The 17,434-nt window shown below is 34.8% G+C and overlaps 1 protein-coding gene across 9 annotated transcripts in view; it reads left to right on the forward strand.

The window, feature by feature from the left end:
- The window catches only part of PCDH17 (protocadherin 17), a 95,765-nt gene that overhangs the window by 62,137 nt on the left and 16,194 nt on the right, over positions 1-17,434 (forward strand). For 4 of the 9 annotated variants that reach the window (XM_070578861.1, XM_070578862.1, XM_070578865.1 and 1 more), the window contains exon 4: positions 14,057-14,140. The exons of the other annotated variants lie outside the window; for them this stretch is intronic. In XM_070578861.1, the coding sequence (XP_070434962.1) occupies positions 14,057-14,140 (84 nt within the window). The remainder of the gene's footprint in view (positions 1-14,056; positions 14,141-17,434) is intronic. 9 annotated transcript variants of the gene reach the window in all.

Raw genomic sequence — 17,434 nt, forward strand, 5'->3', positions numbered from 1 at the left:
ATCATTTTTCCCCAAAAAACTAAGCTTTTCTGAAATAAAGTTAATTTTGGAGAGGACAATTTGGCCAAATTTAACAGTGATGGACGAGTGCAGTAGAATACACGTCTGCCATTTACCACATCTCTACTCTGTATCCCGTCTTTTACATCCTCACTGTCCTCACAGATAAAAACCTCTGTATTTTAGATTATGGCTCAGCAATTATTCTTGTGCGCTGTCTACTCTGTCTAAGGTATCTTGTTTCCTGTAGAAGTAGACATGATGCAGAAGACCTGGGTTCTGGTTTATTTTTGCCACTTGTCCCTTTAAGTCTGGCTTTCAAGATCCTCTTTTGAAATCCAGAACTAGTAACACCTGCCTCATCTTCTTTAGAAATGAAGTTCAGGTGTGTTGATATATGTAAACACAATGTGTAAACTCTGTAACTCTATACACATATGATATTATAATAATGATTGTTTTTAACAAGAAATAGGAGTAAAAGGTTGATCTTTATAGTTTTTTCTAACTATTACCTTGATATTCCAAACCAGTTACTTTTAAGTTTCAACTGACAGCATTTTATGAAAATACTATCTTGCTTCTAGAATACAAAAAGAAAACTGCAGTTGGTATAAAATTATTTAAATCTTTAGTTTTAAACAGCCAAATTCTTCTTATTTTATAAATCTTCAAAAAAGAGGATTTACAGTTTCATATAAACTAATTGTAGTTAGCCCTAACTTTTTAAGAAAGAAAACCATATTCAATGAATAGAGAAATACATTAAAATAGAATATTGGTAGAAAATGTCAATGTTATTTCAAACAGATATTTTAGTAAAGGAAAAATACAGATATAAAATTTTTGCAAACAAAAAAATGAGGAAAATAATTGGATTGTTTTTAAATGCCTTAGAATTGATTAATTCTATCTCATACTGTATCCAGCAAAATATATTACATAGTTCAAAGCATTAATAGTGAGGTTAAAATTTATTTTTGTCATTTACACTGGATAAAGAAAGTTAGTCATTCTCTTTTTCAAGCAAGGTATAGGATTTTACACATTTTGAGTACTAACAATAGAATTTAGAAAAGAATTATAAATTGAAATCACAGTGAGGGAAAAACCATTTTTCCTTCTAAATGGCAGTGAAACTGCGAAAGATTTTATCTGTGTTAGTAGAAGAAAGGAGTCTATAATATGAAGGTTGGCAGTGCTTTCATCTGCTTAAATTCCTCCCACGTCCACAGTTGATTGACACTCTCAACAAACTGATAATTGCCCACTTGATTTGTTTTAAATAATTCTTAAATTTTTTTTGGATTTTTAAGTAGACTTGAAGAAATCATTAGGAAATACATCAAGTGGAATCATTTGTGTGGTTTTTTCTGTCTTTTATCATTTATTTATTTATTTATCGTTAAAACTTTACATTTTTAGAGCAGCCATTTGCTTTTTCTATGGTAGGGGCTCCATCTTTTATGGAGACAGTCTTCTATTCATTTAGGCACCTGCGTACGTTTTCAGATGCCCCTCTCTCCATTGAGCTGCATGCACTTGTTTTCATTAAGTTGAAAACCCCATGAATTCAGCCTGGTTTTCTACTCTTTCTAGACCTTCAAGACTATACAAAGTAGTCCTTATTTATTCACAAAATAAAATGATTTTTATGCATATTAGCCATGTTGCGGAAGAGTGATTTAGCAAATTTTTGCATGCATTTCATGCTAGAAATCTAAGATGACTTTCTTTATTCCTGAAGAGACATTAGTTTTTTTAAGCTAGCCTTTTAGATTTATTTTAATATGTTTAACATCCACTATATACAACTCACATAGAAAAAAAAAGCGAAGATCTTGCCAAATAAGCAAAATAGGGAAAAAGATGTTAAGAAGCCAACTGTCTCTTATATCCAACATGAATGAATGGCTCTGTTATCATGTTATCTGTGATTTAGGTTTAATATAGCATGTTTCTACAAAACGTGATCTGTGAACCACCTGTTACCAGATCATAATGCTTGGATAAGAATGCTTGTCTTTGTACACTTTGTATGTAGAGTCAAAATTCAAATATTCTAGAAGTTTTTTTAAAGATTGTAGAATACTAACAATGAACTAAAACACAGCATCTATATGTTGAGCATCCTCATCCTACATCTTAAAACAAAGGGCGACTTTTTTTTAAGGCTACAAATAAAGTTGGAAAGGTCAGAAACAAAACAGAGCCAAGACTCTAAGTCTAGTGTACTTCACATTAAATGAGTTGAAATTATCTTTATTATATGAAATAGAATAAATCATAATTCTACTTTGGTTTCCATCATTCTTTCAAATATATTACAATATACTTTAGTATCCTACATGTTCTTTAGTTCCTTTCATAGATAACCAAGTCATAGTGGTGGAGCATCAAAATTCAATGACAGTAAGCATCCATAACTTGGATAAGGTAGTAAAATGTATATTTTGGTGTAACAGTGTACACGGAGATTTCATCAAGTGGATTTTTACCTTGACTTGATATATTTTGTGCCGTTGTAGACCTATAAAATGTCTGAATTGATTGAACCGATTGCATTTTTTAATATAACTACAGAAAGAATATATAGAGGGATACATATAAGAGGAGAAGAGGGTTTTTTAGTTTTCTTTTGTTTATTTTTTTAAATAACAAAAGTCTCCATTCATATGATTACTCTAAGAACCATTGCTGGAGATATTCACAGGAGCAAACTTTTCTTGTTGGCCTGATAGAGAAATTGAGGCTACAGAGCAGATACGTGCATAGTCACAGTTTTGAAGAAACATCAGGGTTCAAATATTGGGCTTCAGTGGTTTATAAAGATCATACTGCTCTCTCCTAACCTTCCTGAGAAACAGGGGGTGATTATAGAGTTCAGGCAACTATTCATGCCCACGTTACAGAAAACACTAAAGAGCAGCGTATCATGTTTTTCACAATTTCAATTACTAATTTTGAGCACTATCTAGTGAAATGAATTTACCTATTTTACAGAAGTCATTGAATAATATGACTCCCTCAAAAAATATTCCAACATATTGTCTTTTCCTCTGAGGTTGATTCATTCAGGTCGTAGAGATATAATAATCAGAGATGTTGTCTTGTAGAATGGCCCTAAACACTGCCAAAGCTGGCTTTAAGATCTAAAGAATTCGAGTGAGCAGTCACCCTCATGTTATGTAGCATATATTTATGAGAGAAAATAGGCGATCTTTGGCACCTTGTGGAAAGTCAGAATAAAATAGGTCAGCTAACTATTTCACACCAACAACTGAAAGGAAACAAAAATTATTAGACAAGCCTTGACATCTTGTTTTCCCCCACTCTGATTCAGTTCTATGTAAACAGATCTCCATTTTGACAACTGTTTAGCTCTAGGCACACAGTTGAAGTATTAGAGATAATGGCAGATTTATTAGATTAACTTTTGCCTGGAACTTTTAGTGTCCTAGATAATTACTAGCCATGGTACATCTGAATGGTTTCAGCTTGTATTACTGTGATGTGTGCATTCCCTTGTAGGCATTGATGTTGTGTCAAAAGAGATATTAGAAGGTCTATATTTAGTTATGTTTCATTGATTTGTGTTTTTAAAGTTTGTGTGTGTGTATGAAATAATTCACATCTCTGGGTTGTTTCTTCCTTAAATTTAAAAAAAGGTGAAAGTTCTTTTCTATTCATTTCCTGAATTTTTAACAGACTATTCTCTCAGCTATCTTTCTAATTTTAATTATTGATCTTTCATTCTTTGATTGCTCAAGTGAGCACCACCAGGATCCCTTCATCGAATTTGCACGTCATATTTCTCCCTTCGGTTTTGTATGATTAATTCACGTAATCTCTTTGCATATTTGCATTTTCATTCTGGATCTAGTGCTTTTTTATCCTTCTTCTATTTTTGTGTGTTGTTCTTTACTAGCTGCTTTATCTATTAGATTTTTTACAAGGCATGTTTTTGTTACTATTTTGTAACTCTTAATTTGGTTTAAAGGGCTTTGATTAGCTTAATATTTTATATGGATTTCCCTAACAGTCCCCTATTTTTGTTCATGGTGGTGTCTCTGGTTTCTAACAAAAACAATAAAGATTTTTCTACTGCATTTTTCTATGTACATAGATGAAACATCTTTTAATTCAGTCAGTAAATATGAAATTGTTTTCCAAATTTAAAGGATAAAAATTCATATTATTTTCTACTAAAGTTTTATGATTATTGATCCAAAATGAAACCTTTACTTGTTTTATTTATTTATTTTTTTTGGAGGAAGATTAGTCCTGAGGTAACATTTGCCAATCTTCCTCTTTTTTCTGAGAGAGACTAGCCCTGAGCTAACATCCATGCCCATCTTCCTGTACTTTTATATGTGGGACGCCTACCACAGCATGGCTTGCCACATGGTGCCATGTCCACACCTGGGATCTGAACCAGTGAACCCCAGGCCCCAGAAGGGGAACATGAGCACTTAACTGCTGTGCCGCTGGGCTGGCCCCTTACTTGTTTTGTTTTTTAAATGGCCTTTTCAGAACAAATCAAAGATTGCTAACCTTGGTCTTTCTTTACTTTCTGTGTAGATTATCATTAGTCGTGGTTTGCTCAGAAAAGTCTCTGCCTACACTGTTTGTCCAGGCATAATTATCAATAGTGGCTCCTATCTCTTTCAAAAACACCCTTCTTTGGACAATACATTATATGGCCACTGTGTTATGGGTGACTACAACAAAACATCATAGAAAGAAAAATATATATGAGGGCTGGCCTGGTGCCATAGAGGTTAAGTTCGCATGCTCCACTTCTGTGGATTGGGGTTCCCTGGTTCAGACCCTGGGCACAGACCTACATGCTGCTCATCAAGCCATGCTGTGGTGGTGTCCCACATAGTGAACTAGAATGACTTACAGTAAGGATATACAGCTGTGTACTCGGGCTTTGGGGAGAAAAAAAAAAAAGAGGAAGATTGGCAACAGATGTTAACTCAGGGCCAATCTTCCTCACCAGACAAAAGAAAAGAAAAGAAAAATATATGGATGTAGTGTGGGAAGAGAACTGTATTTAGGATTAGGAGAATAATTTTAGTCTGCCACTAACTATTTTGAACTTCAATTTTCTTACCTGGAATATAAAGACATTTTATTACATAGACTCCTGTATTATCTAGACTCCCTCTCACCCCTAAAATGTAAATTATCACACACAAGTGCATCTCCTTTGAGATTCAAACTATTCGAAGATTGTTTATGCATATAAACAACAGTTGCAAGGAAAGAAGGTTAGATGGATATACTTGACTGAAGAGGTGGCTTGATTGCAGGCATGAATATTTGCTTTCTTCTATTTGGAGTTATGTTGATGTTGTCCAATTACATTTGGAAAATACAAAACAAATTTATTAATATAACTATCATTCTTTGTCTGAGCAGTCACTCATACACATGGACACCTGAACTAGGCTCTAAGAAAAGCGAAGGCCAAGCCATTCTAGAAATAGGGTGCTTCCCACAATGTTCAACTAAGAGTTAAATGAGATATAATTTTTTTGTGTGTCACTATTTCTTAGAATGTCAAGGAACCATAGGTAAATAATGAAGAGAAGGCCAAACTAAAAATAAATCTTCCTCTTCATTCTCTTCCACTATTGAGATCAGGCAGAAAACAATTGTTAAAAATGGAATTTACTTTATTTAAAAACTCAAAGAAAGACAAAAGCTAGCATCACTTTTTGTAGTTTATCAAATTACCTTGTCACAGTATTACTGTATCTCTTTTGATTCCCTGATTTTTGTTACATAAACTGTAGAAATGGAGGGTGGAAAAGAAGCTGTATGGTAGACATGGGGAGGAAAAAAAAAAAAGAGGGAGATTGGCAACAGATGTTGGTAACTCAGGCCCAATCTTCCTCACCAAAAGAAAAAGAAAAAAGAAAAATAGATATATGTGGTTCTGACTTCCAATCTGCTTCTAATTTGCATGTGACACAGGTCAAAGCCCCTTATCTTTCTGGTATTTCTCAGATTTTCCATGAAAGGATCCCTGAAGGCAGAGGATAAATAATGAATACTAATGAGTCTTCTGAGGACTGCTGGTAATACCCATGTTTTGCTTTCTGTTTTGTAATAATATTTGCTTTAACAGAGAATTAATGATTTAAATTATTTTCTGTCTAGTAATTTTATTCTTCAGAAAAACATGTCTTATCTATTTTTGGTTTTGTGTATCTCAAACACACATTCCTGTTAGAGAAACGTAGAAATAGATCTTCAACGGCCCTGGAATTCTGTCTCCATTCACTACAAAAATGACCTAGAGGGAAAGAATCATATATTTATGACCTTTTCACCTCAACTGTAGATTAATACCACCCCCAAGTGATTATGTGTATTACTCATTATGTGCTTAAATTTGGTGTGAGAAGTATTATATGACCATATTAAAAACAAGAATACCTTTATGTTTTGCTTTGTGATGCTAAAACGTAGAATCCCAAAATGAATGGCTTTCCTTTGCACGAGGCTCCGTATTCAAACTGACTTGGTATCCACATTGACACCAAGAGCTCGGCAGTATAATATGCAGCCGTAGGGAGCAGCACAGGCAGTCTCTGACTTATAAATGACCCACATATGCAGGGCACTCTCCCTTCCTCACTGTCTTTGCCACATTCTGAACCCCTGCTGCTGACTGTGCCTTCGAAAAGTGAGAAAAGGAAGCTGCTATTAGAAGCAGGCACAGCTAGGGATGCTGACAGGCTGCCACATGACACTGGCCTTTCTGTGCCTCTGCAAAAGTCTCTACGTATGTGTGTGTGCAGGTGCACATGTGTATTTGTGTGTTCTGTCTTATGTTTTCATATCACCAGTTTACTTCTATTAAAATTTCACAAATGAGACAAACTTGTTTTATTAATGTTCCCAAATTTGTAAAGACATGGTCTCTTTGGCCAAGAAGTTTCTTAAAAAGTTCATAAAAGGTGCCTTATTTTTCTTTAAATTTTGAGAGTGGTATGGGTTTATTAAGTCAGATGAGTTTAGATATATTCAATGAGCTTGCTTTTAGGCATAGCATACACCAGATGTGAACAGCTTGGCACGAAGTAAAGTTTTCTTGAAGGAGGAAAAGTCTATAGGTGATTTGGAGGCATAGTGAACTTACAAGGAGAGTAAATTAGCCAAGGGAAAATTGGCCAATTGGGAAAATAAAGGAAGTCTAATAAATTTAGGGATGGGAGAGTGTTAAGTGGATGGAAGAGAAGGAAGGGAGAGCAAAGGAGGTTGGAGTGAAACAAACTCTTATTCCGTATGTCTTCATACAGTCCCTTGTGTCTGGGAAGCAAGGAACTAGCTGTACCTCCTCCACTTCCTATTATCTTTATTGTTCCCTGTTGCTAGGACTTCAAATTAATGTCAGAGTTGATATTCATAGTACTATAGTTCAGCCACTCCATATGTTCAGTAGGTTTTTGTAAACTAAACTATGAATCTCCATGACTTTTACATGTAGTACAATATATTTTGAATTCCCAGAGTCAGTATAATGAATAAACTTTCAGAACATAGCTCATTTGTAATTGTGGAATAAGCTCAGTATTTTTGATTGCATGGAAATGTACTAGTGATGTTTGCTTTCTGTCATAATAAGAATGTTGACTCGTCTTTCTTTTTACTGTCATTGTTACTGTTTTGTTAGAGAAATTTACAGAGAAATTTTCGGATAAGATCTGTTTCTGTCTTAGTTGGATATTTTAATACTCTTCAATACCTGTCCTTTGATTTCAAGACTAAAATGAACGAGAATTCAGCTACCCGGGTTTGTAATCTCTGAAATTTAATCACAACCTGGCCTGCACCTGTCAGTGTGCCATTTTGTTTTGACATCAAAGTCATATGGATTAAATGATTTCCCTCTTCTCTGTAACCATCATCAAGGATAATGTTGATTAGATGGCTTATTGTGGCCTTGTGACTTTTTGGTAGGCATTACACATTACAAAATCTGCTCACTAAAGCAGTATGGTAGTGAGCAGAAATTTTGCAGAAAACCCAAAATGTATGGAGCATTTTTCCTCTTTGATTATAGTTCTGATAATATAAATTAGCTTTTTTTTTTAAAGATTGGCACCTGAGCTAACAACTGTTGCCAATCTTCTTTTTTATTTTTTTTCTGCTTTATCTCCTCAAACCCCCCTGTACATAGTTGTATATCTTAGTTGCAGGTCCTTCTAGTTGTGGTAAATTAGTTTTTAAAATCTAGTTTTACATTATTTTTCTGGGTCAGCCTAATGATTGAGAGCCAAATATCAGGAAAAAATTAATTTAATAGCTGTTCCCTATTGTAAAACCTGGCTCGGTGCTTCAAATCTCTGCTCAGAACCCACTGAAATCTAAGATGTCAGTATGGTACTTAGAAGACACTATTTGAAACAAAGTGACCAGGGGTAATTTGCTATGTTACAATAAAGTATGCATTGATTTTTCGTGTAAAGAAACTGAAATAACATCACGTGGACAATATCACAAAACAGTGAGATATTTTCTTGCATTTGTGTGTGAGATACTGATGTCAGTTTTTACACACTGTTAGATTCAATTACTGTGAGACATATTATATAACATGGAAGGATTGATTCTTAGGCTTTGCACTTGGAAAGGGCACGTGAATACTCACTAACATATATGTATGTCTCTCTCTATATATACACATATATAGAATGTAGCAGGGTTTTTTTTTTTTTTCTTTTCATTCTTAGGTAGTTCCACAACAGACTAGATCTGAGATTTGGCTCAATTTCTTTTTAGATCTATGTGGCATTTGGTCTTCTCCCCTCCCCCCACATTTCTTTTCTTTCATGAAGTAGAGGGCTGCTGTAGACCAAATGCTTGTGTGTCCATCCAAAATTCGTGTGTTGAAACCTGATCCCCAATGTGATGGTATTGGGAGGTGGGGCCTTTGGGAGGTGCTTAGGCCATGAGAGTGGAGCCCTCACGAGTGGGATTAGTTCTCTAATAAAAGAGGCCTCCTTTCACCATGTGAGAACACAGGGTCAAAGCAGCCTTCCGTGAATCAGGAAGCGGGTCCTCTCCAGATGCTGCATCTGCGGGTGCCTTGATCTTGGACTTTTCCCCAGCCTCCAGAACTGTGAGCAATACATTTCTGTTGTTTATAAGCACCCAGTCTATGGTAGTTTGTTACAGAAGCCTAAACAGACTAAAGCGAGTGTCTTACAGAAAAAAAGATGATTTAATATTAATAAATTGGGACATAAAACCCAAGAGAAACACACTGGGCGCGTACTATATTAACTTAAAAAGAAATGTCTTCGCTAATAACGCATGTAACTATTGCTAATGTACAGTATATTTTGGTGAAATTTAGCATTGTATTTCTTAAAGGAAATATATTTCTGCCTTATTTCTTCCATTTAAATAAAAAATGTAGTCAAATGCCTCCCAATAAATACATAAAAATTGAATATTTTAATGTTTATGTATTCATTTTTGAAAGAAGTAGAAAAATTTATTAGTATATGCATTGAGATAATTCTGAGTATATGTGAATTTGAATCACTTTTCCATACTATCCATAGTAAGTTTCCTAAAAACGTGGGTGATTTGAAGCCGTATTCACAAATAGGGAGATATGTTTTTTACTTACAAAGGACTATCTCTTTTTTTATTTTAATCCAAATACTCATGCACATATGCGTGCATACCTACAGTCATACATTTTATTTAATAGTCCTCTAATAGACATGGAGATTTTAAGTAAAAGTTGCTGCGCAGATGGTACCAAAAACGTGATTAGTATACATAAAAATCAAGTCATATGAACTGAAAAGAGAAGCCTTAGAAATCTTAGAAAATAAAGCACAAAGAACTATTCATTTTCAGGCATTTTAAGGAAATATTCAATTTCAAAGTATTTGGTAAGATGTGGAACAATCTTACACACGCATATGCACACACACACCTTTTTCCTGGCTGATTTCACTTCAGTCTTATACTCAGCGGCATCAATGTTACTGGCATATGTACTTATCTCTTATGCCAAATTTAGTTTATTTATGAACCATCCTATAGAAGACAACATTTTAATTTAGTTATATCAATCAATCTTGTTTTACTTTTCTAGACTCTACTTTTTAATTGGCCCCGTTGTCATTCTCAACAGCCATTTTTTTGTATTCTGGGTATCTATATTTTTAAAGTCTTTCTTGACAGTCTGTATTAGTTTCCTAGGGCTACTGTAACAAGATAGAACTCACCGGGGGGCTTAAAACAGAAGAAATTTGTTGTCTCACAGTTCTGGAGACTAGAAGTCCAAAATGAAGGTATCGGCAGGGCCCTGCTCTCTCACAGCTCTAGGAAAGAATCCTTCCTCACCTCTTCCTAGCTTCTGGAGGTTGCCAGCAATCCCAGACACATCACTCTCATCTCTGCTCCAAGGTCACATGGTGTTCTCTTGAATGACTCTCCCTGTGTCTCTTGTTTCTCTTCTTATAAGGACACCAGTCATGGGATTAGGACCCATCCTAATATTAGCTTAACTGGCTTCATCCTAAATAATTAAATCTGCAGACTCTATTTCTGTTGTCATATTCTGATTTTCTGGGTGAACAAATTTTGGGGGGACACTATTCAACTTAGTCTACCCTCTGGCCCCCTCTAAATTCACAGTTGTCCCATTTATAAAATCCATTCATCCCCTCCCAACATCATCCAAATGTCTTAACCTTTTCCAACATGAACTCTAAGTTCCAAATCTCGTCTAAATACTAACTCAGAAAGTCCCAAATCTCAGCATCAGCACCAGGTGTGGGTGAGACTCTGGGTATGGTCCATCCAGGGGCACCATTCCTTTCCTTTCACAGGCCTATCAAACTAGAAAATAAATTACCTGCTTCCAAAATACAATGGTGGAAAAGGCATAGGATGGACATTTCATTCTGAAAGGGAGAAAATGGAAGGAACGAAGAGGTTACTAGTCTAAAGGAAGTTGGTAATGCAGCAGGGCAAATTCCACTAAGTTTCAAGGCCTGAAAATAATCCTCTGTGTCTTAATGCTCTGCCTTTAAGTCCTCTTGACCCTCTGGGGAAGTCTCCCATTCTTCTGGGTCCCTGTATCTGTGACTGTACCCTTGGAGTCATTTTCCCTTCATTTGTCCCCTTTCTTGTCTCTTTCAGTCCAAGTTGACAGTGGTTCTGCTAGCGTAAAATTCTCAGAAACTTTGTCTTCTGTGGCTGCTGAGGGGATCCATACCATTAGACAAGACTGTCCTCCACAGATCCATCCTCAATAACCACTTCTCCAATCCTGACTTGTCTTGAGATGATTGATTGGATCCATAAATCACATGGCTAATCTCTACAGCAAATGACTGTCCAGCCACACTCTTATCTGTGTTTCCAGAGCATACTAATTGGATAGGCAGAAAACTTTCCAAATCAACCTAGTTCTTTTTTGCTTAAAAGTTCATTCCTTAATTAATCTCTTTCCTCTCATGTTTTACTATAACTGGCAAAGAGAAACCAGGCCACACCTACCACACTTTGCTTGGAACTCTCTTCAGCTAAATATCCAAGTTTATTGCTTAAAAGTTCTACTTTCCACACAACACTTTGGCCAAGTTTTCTGCCACTTTATAATAATGATTCTTTCCAGTGTCCAGTAACATTTCCATCTGAGGCCTCATGAGAAACACCTTTACCATTTACTTCTACCCACCTTCTATTCATGATGATATAACCATATATGTATCCTCTAAGATGATAGAAGCTTTCTCTACAGCTCTCCTCACTTCTTTCTGAACCCTCATCAGAATCACCTTTCATGTTCATATTTCTTCCAGTAGTCTCCTCATGGCAATCTAGGCTTTTTTTAATCAAGTGTCTCAAAACTCTTCCAGTTTCTACTCATTACCCAATTCCAACGTCACTTCCACATTTTTAAGTATTTGTTACAGCAGCACATTACTTCCTGGTTCCAAAATCAGTATTGGCTTCCTAGGGCTGCCATAACAGAATGCCATAAACTAAGTGGCTTAAAAATAACAGAAATTTATTCTCTTGCAGTTCTGGAGGCTAGAAGTCCAAAACCAAGGTATGGGCAGGGCCATGCTCTCTGATGGCTCTAGGGGAAGATTCATTCTTGCTTCTGGCTAGCTTCTGGTAATTCCCAGCAATCCTAGACACAACACTCCAATCTCTCATTCCATCTTCACATGGCTTTCTTTCTGTGCGACTGTCTGTGTCTCAGTTTTCTCTTCCTATAAGGGCATCAGAATTTGGATTAGGGACCACTCTAATCCAGTATGACCTCATCTTAAGTAATTACATTTGCAAGGACCCTATTTCCAAATAAGGTCCTATTTGATGTTCCGGGTGGACATGAATATTGAGGGGACAGTATCCAACCTAGTGCACAGCGTATATCTGTTCTTTCTTCTTTGGATGAGGTATATTTTTCTGAATAAAGGCGTTCTATACCTGGTGTGACTCTGATTATATTATTTAAAAAATATATGACATATTTTCAATATGTCTAAAATATGTCACGTACTGTTTACTGAGTTTGGATTATTATCAAGTGAATGTAAAGTGCCTTTTATGTGTAAAATGGTCAGTGAATAAAAAAAAGTACGATATCTAGTGGCACTGAAAATTTAAGAAAATTATGTCAAATGCAAAAAAGGCAAATGAATCTGTTAACAAAATAAGAACAAATGAAGGTTGTAGACTATAAACTTTTCTTCATATGTCTTTGGCAAGCAGTAGATTGTCTCTTCAGAATTTTAAATTGAACATAATAACAAGATGACTTACAGATTAATTATTTTCCTTCCCCTAAACAAATATTCTGTATATTCTGTATTCCCTTTACTGTGTTAAATATCACAATAGGCATCATTTAAACATGTGCATGAGGCAGACTTATTTTCAGGTGTTTCCATCTGTTGTAGGAAGGTACTTTAAGAATAGGAAAGAAACATACACAAATTAAACACGAAGCCAGGGGAAAAAAGAAAAAAAATGAAAGAAACATCTGGAGGGCAACAGTGTGGAAAAAAATGTTTGAGCTGCCTGTTATTAACTACTCAACCCGTTTTACATTGGAATCCTGCATAATTACATTCCAGGGGAGGGGCAAACAACAGATGTTGAATAAAGATGGAAAATAAGAAAATGAGACTATTTAAAAATTAAAGCTACTTTTGCTCACTGACAGGTATATTTTTCGCACGACTTTCAGACAATCGATTTCTTATATTCACTGTACATTTCAATAACATTAATACAAACAAAATCCTCCCTTTTGTGTAGTCTAAGAAATTGATCAATTATACACATCCATAGTATCCCTAAATTAGTAGTTCATAAAAAGGAAAACAAAAACAAAAAGGACAGCATTTTCTTAATTTCATATTACATAAATGTTTCACATCAGATGAAAAAAAGAGTAGAAATTGTTACAGAAATATATATATGTATTTTTCTCATTACTAAAGTCAATGCGCTTTTAAAAATTGAAGGTTTCTAGATGACTGAGTAAAGAGCTAAATTACAACTATTGTGCTGTTTCAAGTTCCAGACAATACACATTGCGTAACTAACGTTAAGATGCAGTAAAAATTTTTGTTAAAACCTTGCCCTCTAGGGATATTAAAAAAATAGACAGTTTGCAAGTTTAATCTTGGTGGCCTGCTTGTTCACATCTTCTACCTACTCACTATTGCAGAAAAGTATCTATTTTATTTAGGTTAAGTAAATCCACCGTTATCACGAGAGTATTTTTCCCATTGACCCAGGCATTCATATAGTAACTTTGCTCTGTTCTATCTCAGCTAAACTGAAGTACTCCAAAAAATAATTTTCTTCCAATAAGACTAAGTCTTATGTATCTGGGGAAATACCAATGACCGTATCTTCTAGGGACTTGTCAATCCAAGTAATTTTAGGCTTAACTTTGAAATCAATAGAGAAGGATTCTTGATTCAATTGGCCCTTTTTACCCACTTGCTTTTTCTATTTGTTAACTAAAAATATTTTATTTTTCAAGCATTCCCGACTTTGCTTTCCTTTGCTATCCTCACCCTACACACCATCACAAGTAGACTTCAGGCTGTTGATCAGCTTCCTCCAGGTGAGCAATTTCTTCATCTGCTAGCTTTCTTCTCTGTGATCCTAATTTTACTTGTTAGATGATGGCACTCATAAGACTATACACACATAAATGTTATATAGTATATATACATATACATACATACATCTATATGTGCAGAACTTGTAGGCTTTATTTATTTCAAGGAAAATAGCATAGTAAATAAGTAACTTATCCTATTATATCTGCATTGGTACTATTAGCATTTCAGGAAAAGTTGTGTAGTGTTAAGGGCTGAAAAGAGAATCTAAATATTTATTTATAGCAGAATTTTTCATATTTATTATTCTTAGGTAAGTTTAAGTGGTCCAAATCTGAACTATTTAATATAAAAAATCTAGCACTTACACTAATTTCACTTTGGAGATAATATAGAAAATGTGAAGGAAGAAACTGATGGAATAAAAGTGGGCTGGTACAGAAAAAAGGACTGATTCTTTTCCTTGGATGTTAGTTGTGGGTGCAGTGTAAGCTGCTTCAATGTTACAACCTGAAGAACTGTGTTTCCCCTGAGAAACCGGATCCCCAAATTCTTCTTTCTTTTTGAACAGGCAATTACACTCCATATTAGATAAGTGTTATTTTGTGGAAATATATTAAAGGTTTCTTTACACATTACTTTGTGCAATCTTTACATATCTCCCTAATATAGATTCTTAAAGGCAGAGCAGAGCCAAATTCATATAAATTACAACAGCTAGTGAAGCTCAATGTTAAAATCCCCTGAACTTGATAAATTTTGCCTGCATATTTTAATCTCTATGTATGCTCTAAGTATGTGACTCAGATAATCTGGGAAAACACATTAAAATTGGAAATAATGGAACAGATTATGTGAAAAGCAGGAAGGAGAATCTGTCCCAGGTGAAATTTTAGCTCATTACATTATGTTTTTCTACGTTCGGATTACATATAGTCCAAGTCTTTGAGTCATTTGAATGCTTTTGAGAGATTTGATTGGTTTCTGAGTAATCTCTGGTTTCTGAGTAGTCTAATCTCTACATAAGGGAAATAAACCAGGGGAGAAAATTATTGTATCAGGTTGTTGCTGTGCTTGAAAAATATACATGTGTGTTATAGCAATCTAACAGTCACTGTTATATTTATTTGTATTGCTTTATTCATGCTAGAGAAAGAGAAGAGGTTGCATTATTTTCTGTATGGAAATGAATGGAAATTGTAAATGCAGAAAATGCGAGCAAAGGCCTTAAATAAATGGCATTAGAGTTAGGAAAGTTAGACTCTTCCCTCATTTTAGTGGGTGAAATAGGAAGTTTGACAGCACGTCTGCGTGCATACACACACACACGCACACACACACATTTATCTAAAATATTCTTGTTTACCCTTAAATACTTGTGATTTCACAATCATTATAGTATAAAGAATTGAGAATGAGAGTTTTGTTTTTCAATTCTGTAAAAGTTAAATTCAAGGATCACATTTATACCAATAAAGCATTTTAGCTTTCAGAATGTAAATTTCTATACATTATTTTATGTGTTCTTAAAAATCTCTCTTGGTCTGCCATCCATTTTCCGCTCATGTGCACGCGCACGATAGCTGGTGGGTGCACATGTGTGTGCTTTTACACACCTGTGCTTGACCATGGCCGTCTACCAAGCTGAAACACAGAGCAATCTGCGAGCTGTGATTGAGCACCGGGAAAACCAGAAGCTGTCGTTAGGTGGATCAGGCCTTTATTGTTACATTTACTAAATGGTTCTAGAAGATTTTCGCCCTTAGGCAAGCCTCCTTCCATTCATTTCTATCTGGAATAGGAATGTGATTTTTTATCATGTGTACAAAGGGTGCATATGTAAGGATATGCACGCCTGCTTTTTAATTGTACTTTTTGGTTGATAGTTTTATCTGACAGGTTTGATGTTATCATTTCAAAACTTATATTTTCTTCACTTAAAGTATCAAGATGGTGAAGCTTGTGAATATTTTCCATTGATGTATATGCTACAATAAAACTCTTGAATTTAGAACTCAGTTATTGGGGCTTACTAAATATACTCTTTTTCTATTTTTGTACATATATATTTCTTTGACTATTATACTAGAATTATTATATGTAATATAATAACTTTATTTGTATGTTATAAAAAAGTAACTGTATCTTTTTCTTTTTGTTTAAACCACTATCTCCCAAATATATGATTCACAAAGATACAACACTTATCTTTCTGGGTAATATGTAAATCAATGAGTTATATATGTTAGACTGTATACTTTTTAAATAAATGCCTAATCTCACAACACATCATTTATATCTGGTATTTTAGGCAAAATTATGTGCAAATACATATGTTTTTAATAATAACGCAACCATATCCAATAGATAAGACAGTTCTCTTTCCCAAGTACTCTTAACTTAATAATTTTTCCATTTTGCAATAATGGTTACCACAAGGACAATATTTACAGTAATAACTAGCTGGATAATTTTCTCTTGTGGTCATGTATGTTTTTATCAATTCAATGAATAAACATTAAAGTAAACATTTTATTTGAAATTTGTCAAATTAAATAGTTAATTTCCATTCCATTTCTGGGTGGAACATGTATTTTAAAACTGGATAATTTTAAAGACTTTTTTTTTCCTTTTTCTCCCCAAAGCTCCCCGGTACATAGGTGTATATTCTTCTTTGTGGGTCCTTCTAGCTGTGGCATGTGGGACGCTGCCTCAACGTGGTTTGATGAGCAGTGCCATGTCCGCGCCCAGGATTCGAACCAACGAAACACTGGGCTGCCTGCAGTGGAGCGTGCAAACTTAACCACTCGGCCACGGGGCCAGCCCCAAAACTGAATAATTTTAGATCAAGGAAAAAAAACTTGTCTGAATCTAAAAAATTAGATGTTATCTAAAAATTTAAGGTTAAAGAGACACTTTCTCAAATTCAAGTTGTTCTCTCCTTTGAGAAGACTCTTTGTGATCCCAAATATGTGCCCAGTAGCAGGTTCCACATTCTGTAATTGACTTAAGTAATCACAACATTCTAAAGGAATTTTAGGATTCAGTTATGCTACTATTTTCTGAAAGATTACAAAGAGATTTGCTGTAAAAGAAAGTGTACAAATTTGACTAGTTGTTAGAATTTAAGTTTATTTTTTCTTTAATGACAGAATTGCCTAAAGAATTTATTGGAAACAGATTATGGAGGACTTTGAACACCAAACTGAGTAGTTCAGATTATAACCTTTTTCAGTAATGACCCTCTAAATTGTCAGGCAGTTCCTCAAAAATAGCTTAGCCAGTACAAAGGATTG

Source organism: Equus przewalskii, chromosome 16 (assembly GCF_037783145.1).
Source record: "Equus przewalskii isolate Varuska chromosome 16, EquPr2, whole genome shotgun sequence".
Lineage (NCBI taxonomy): Eukaryota > Metazoa > Chordata > Mammalia > Perissodactyla > Equidae > Equus > Equus przewalskii.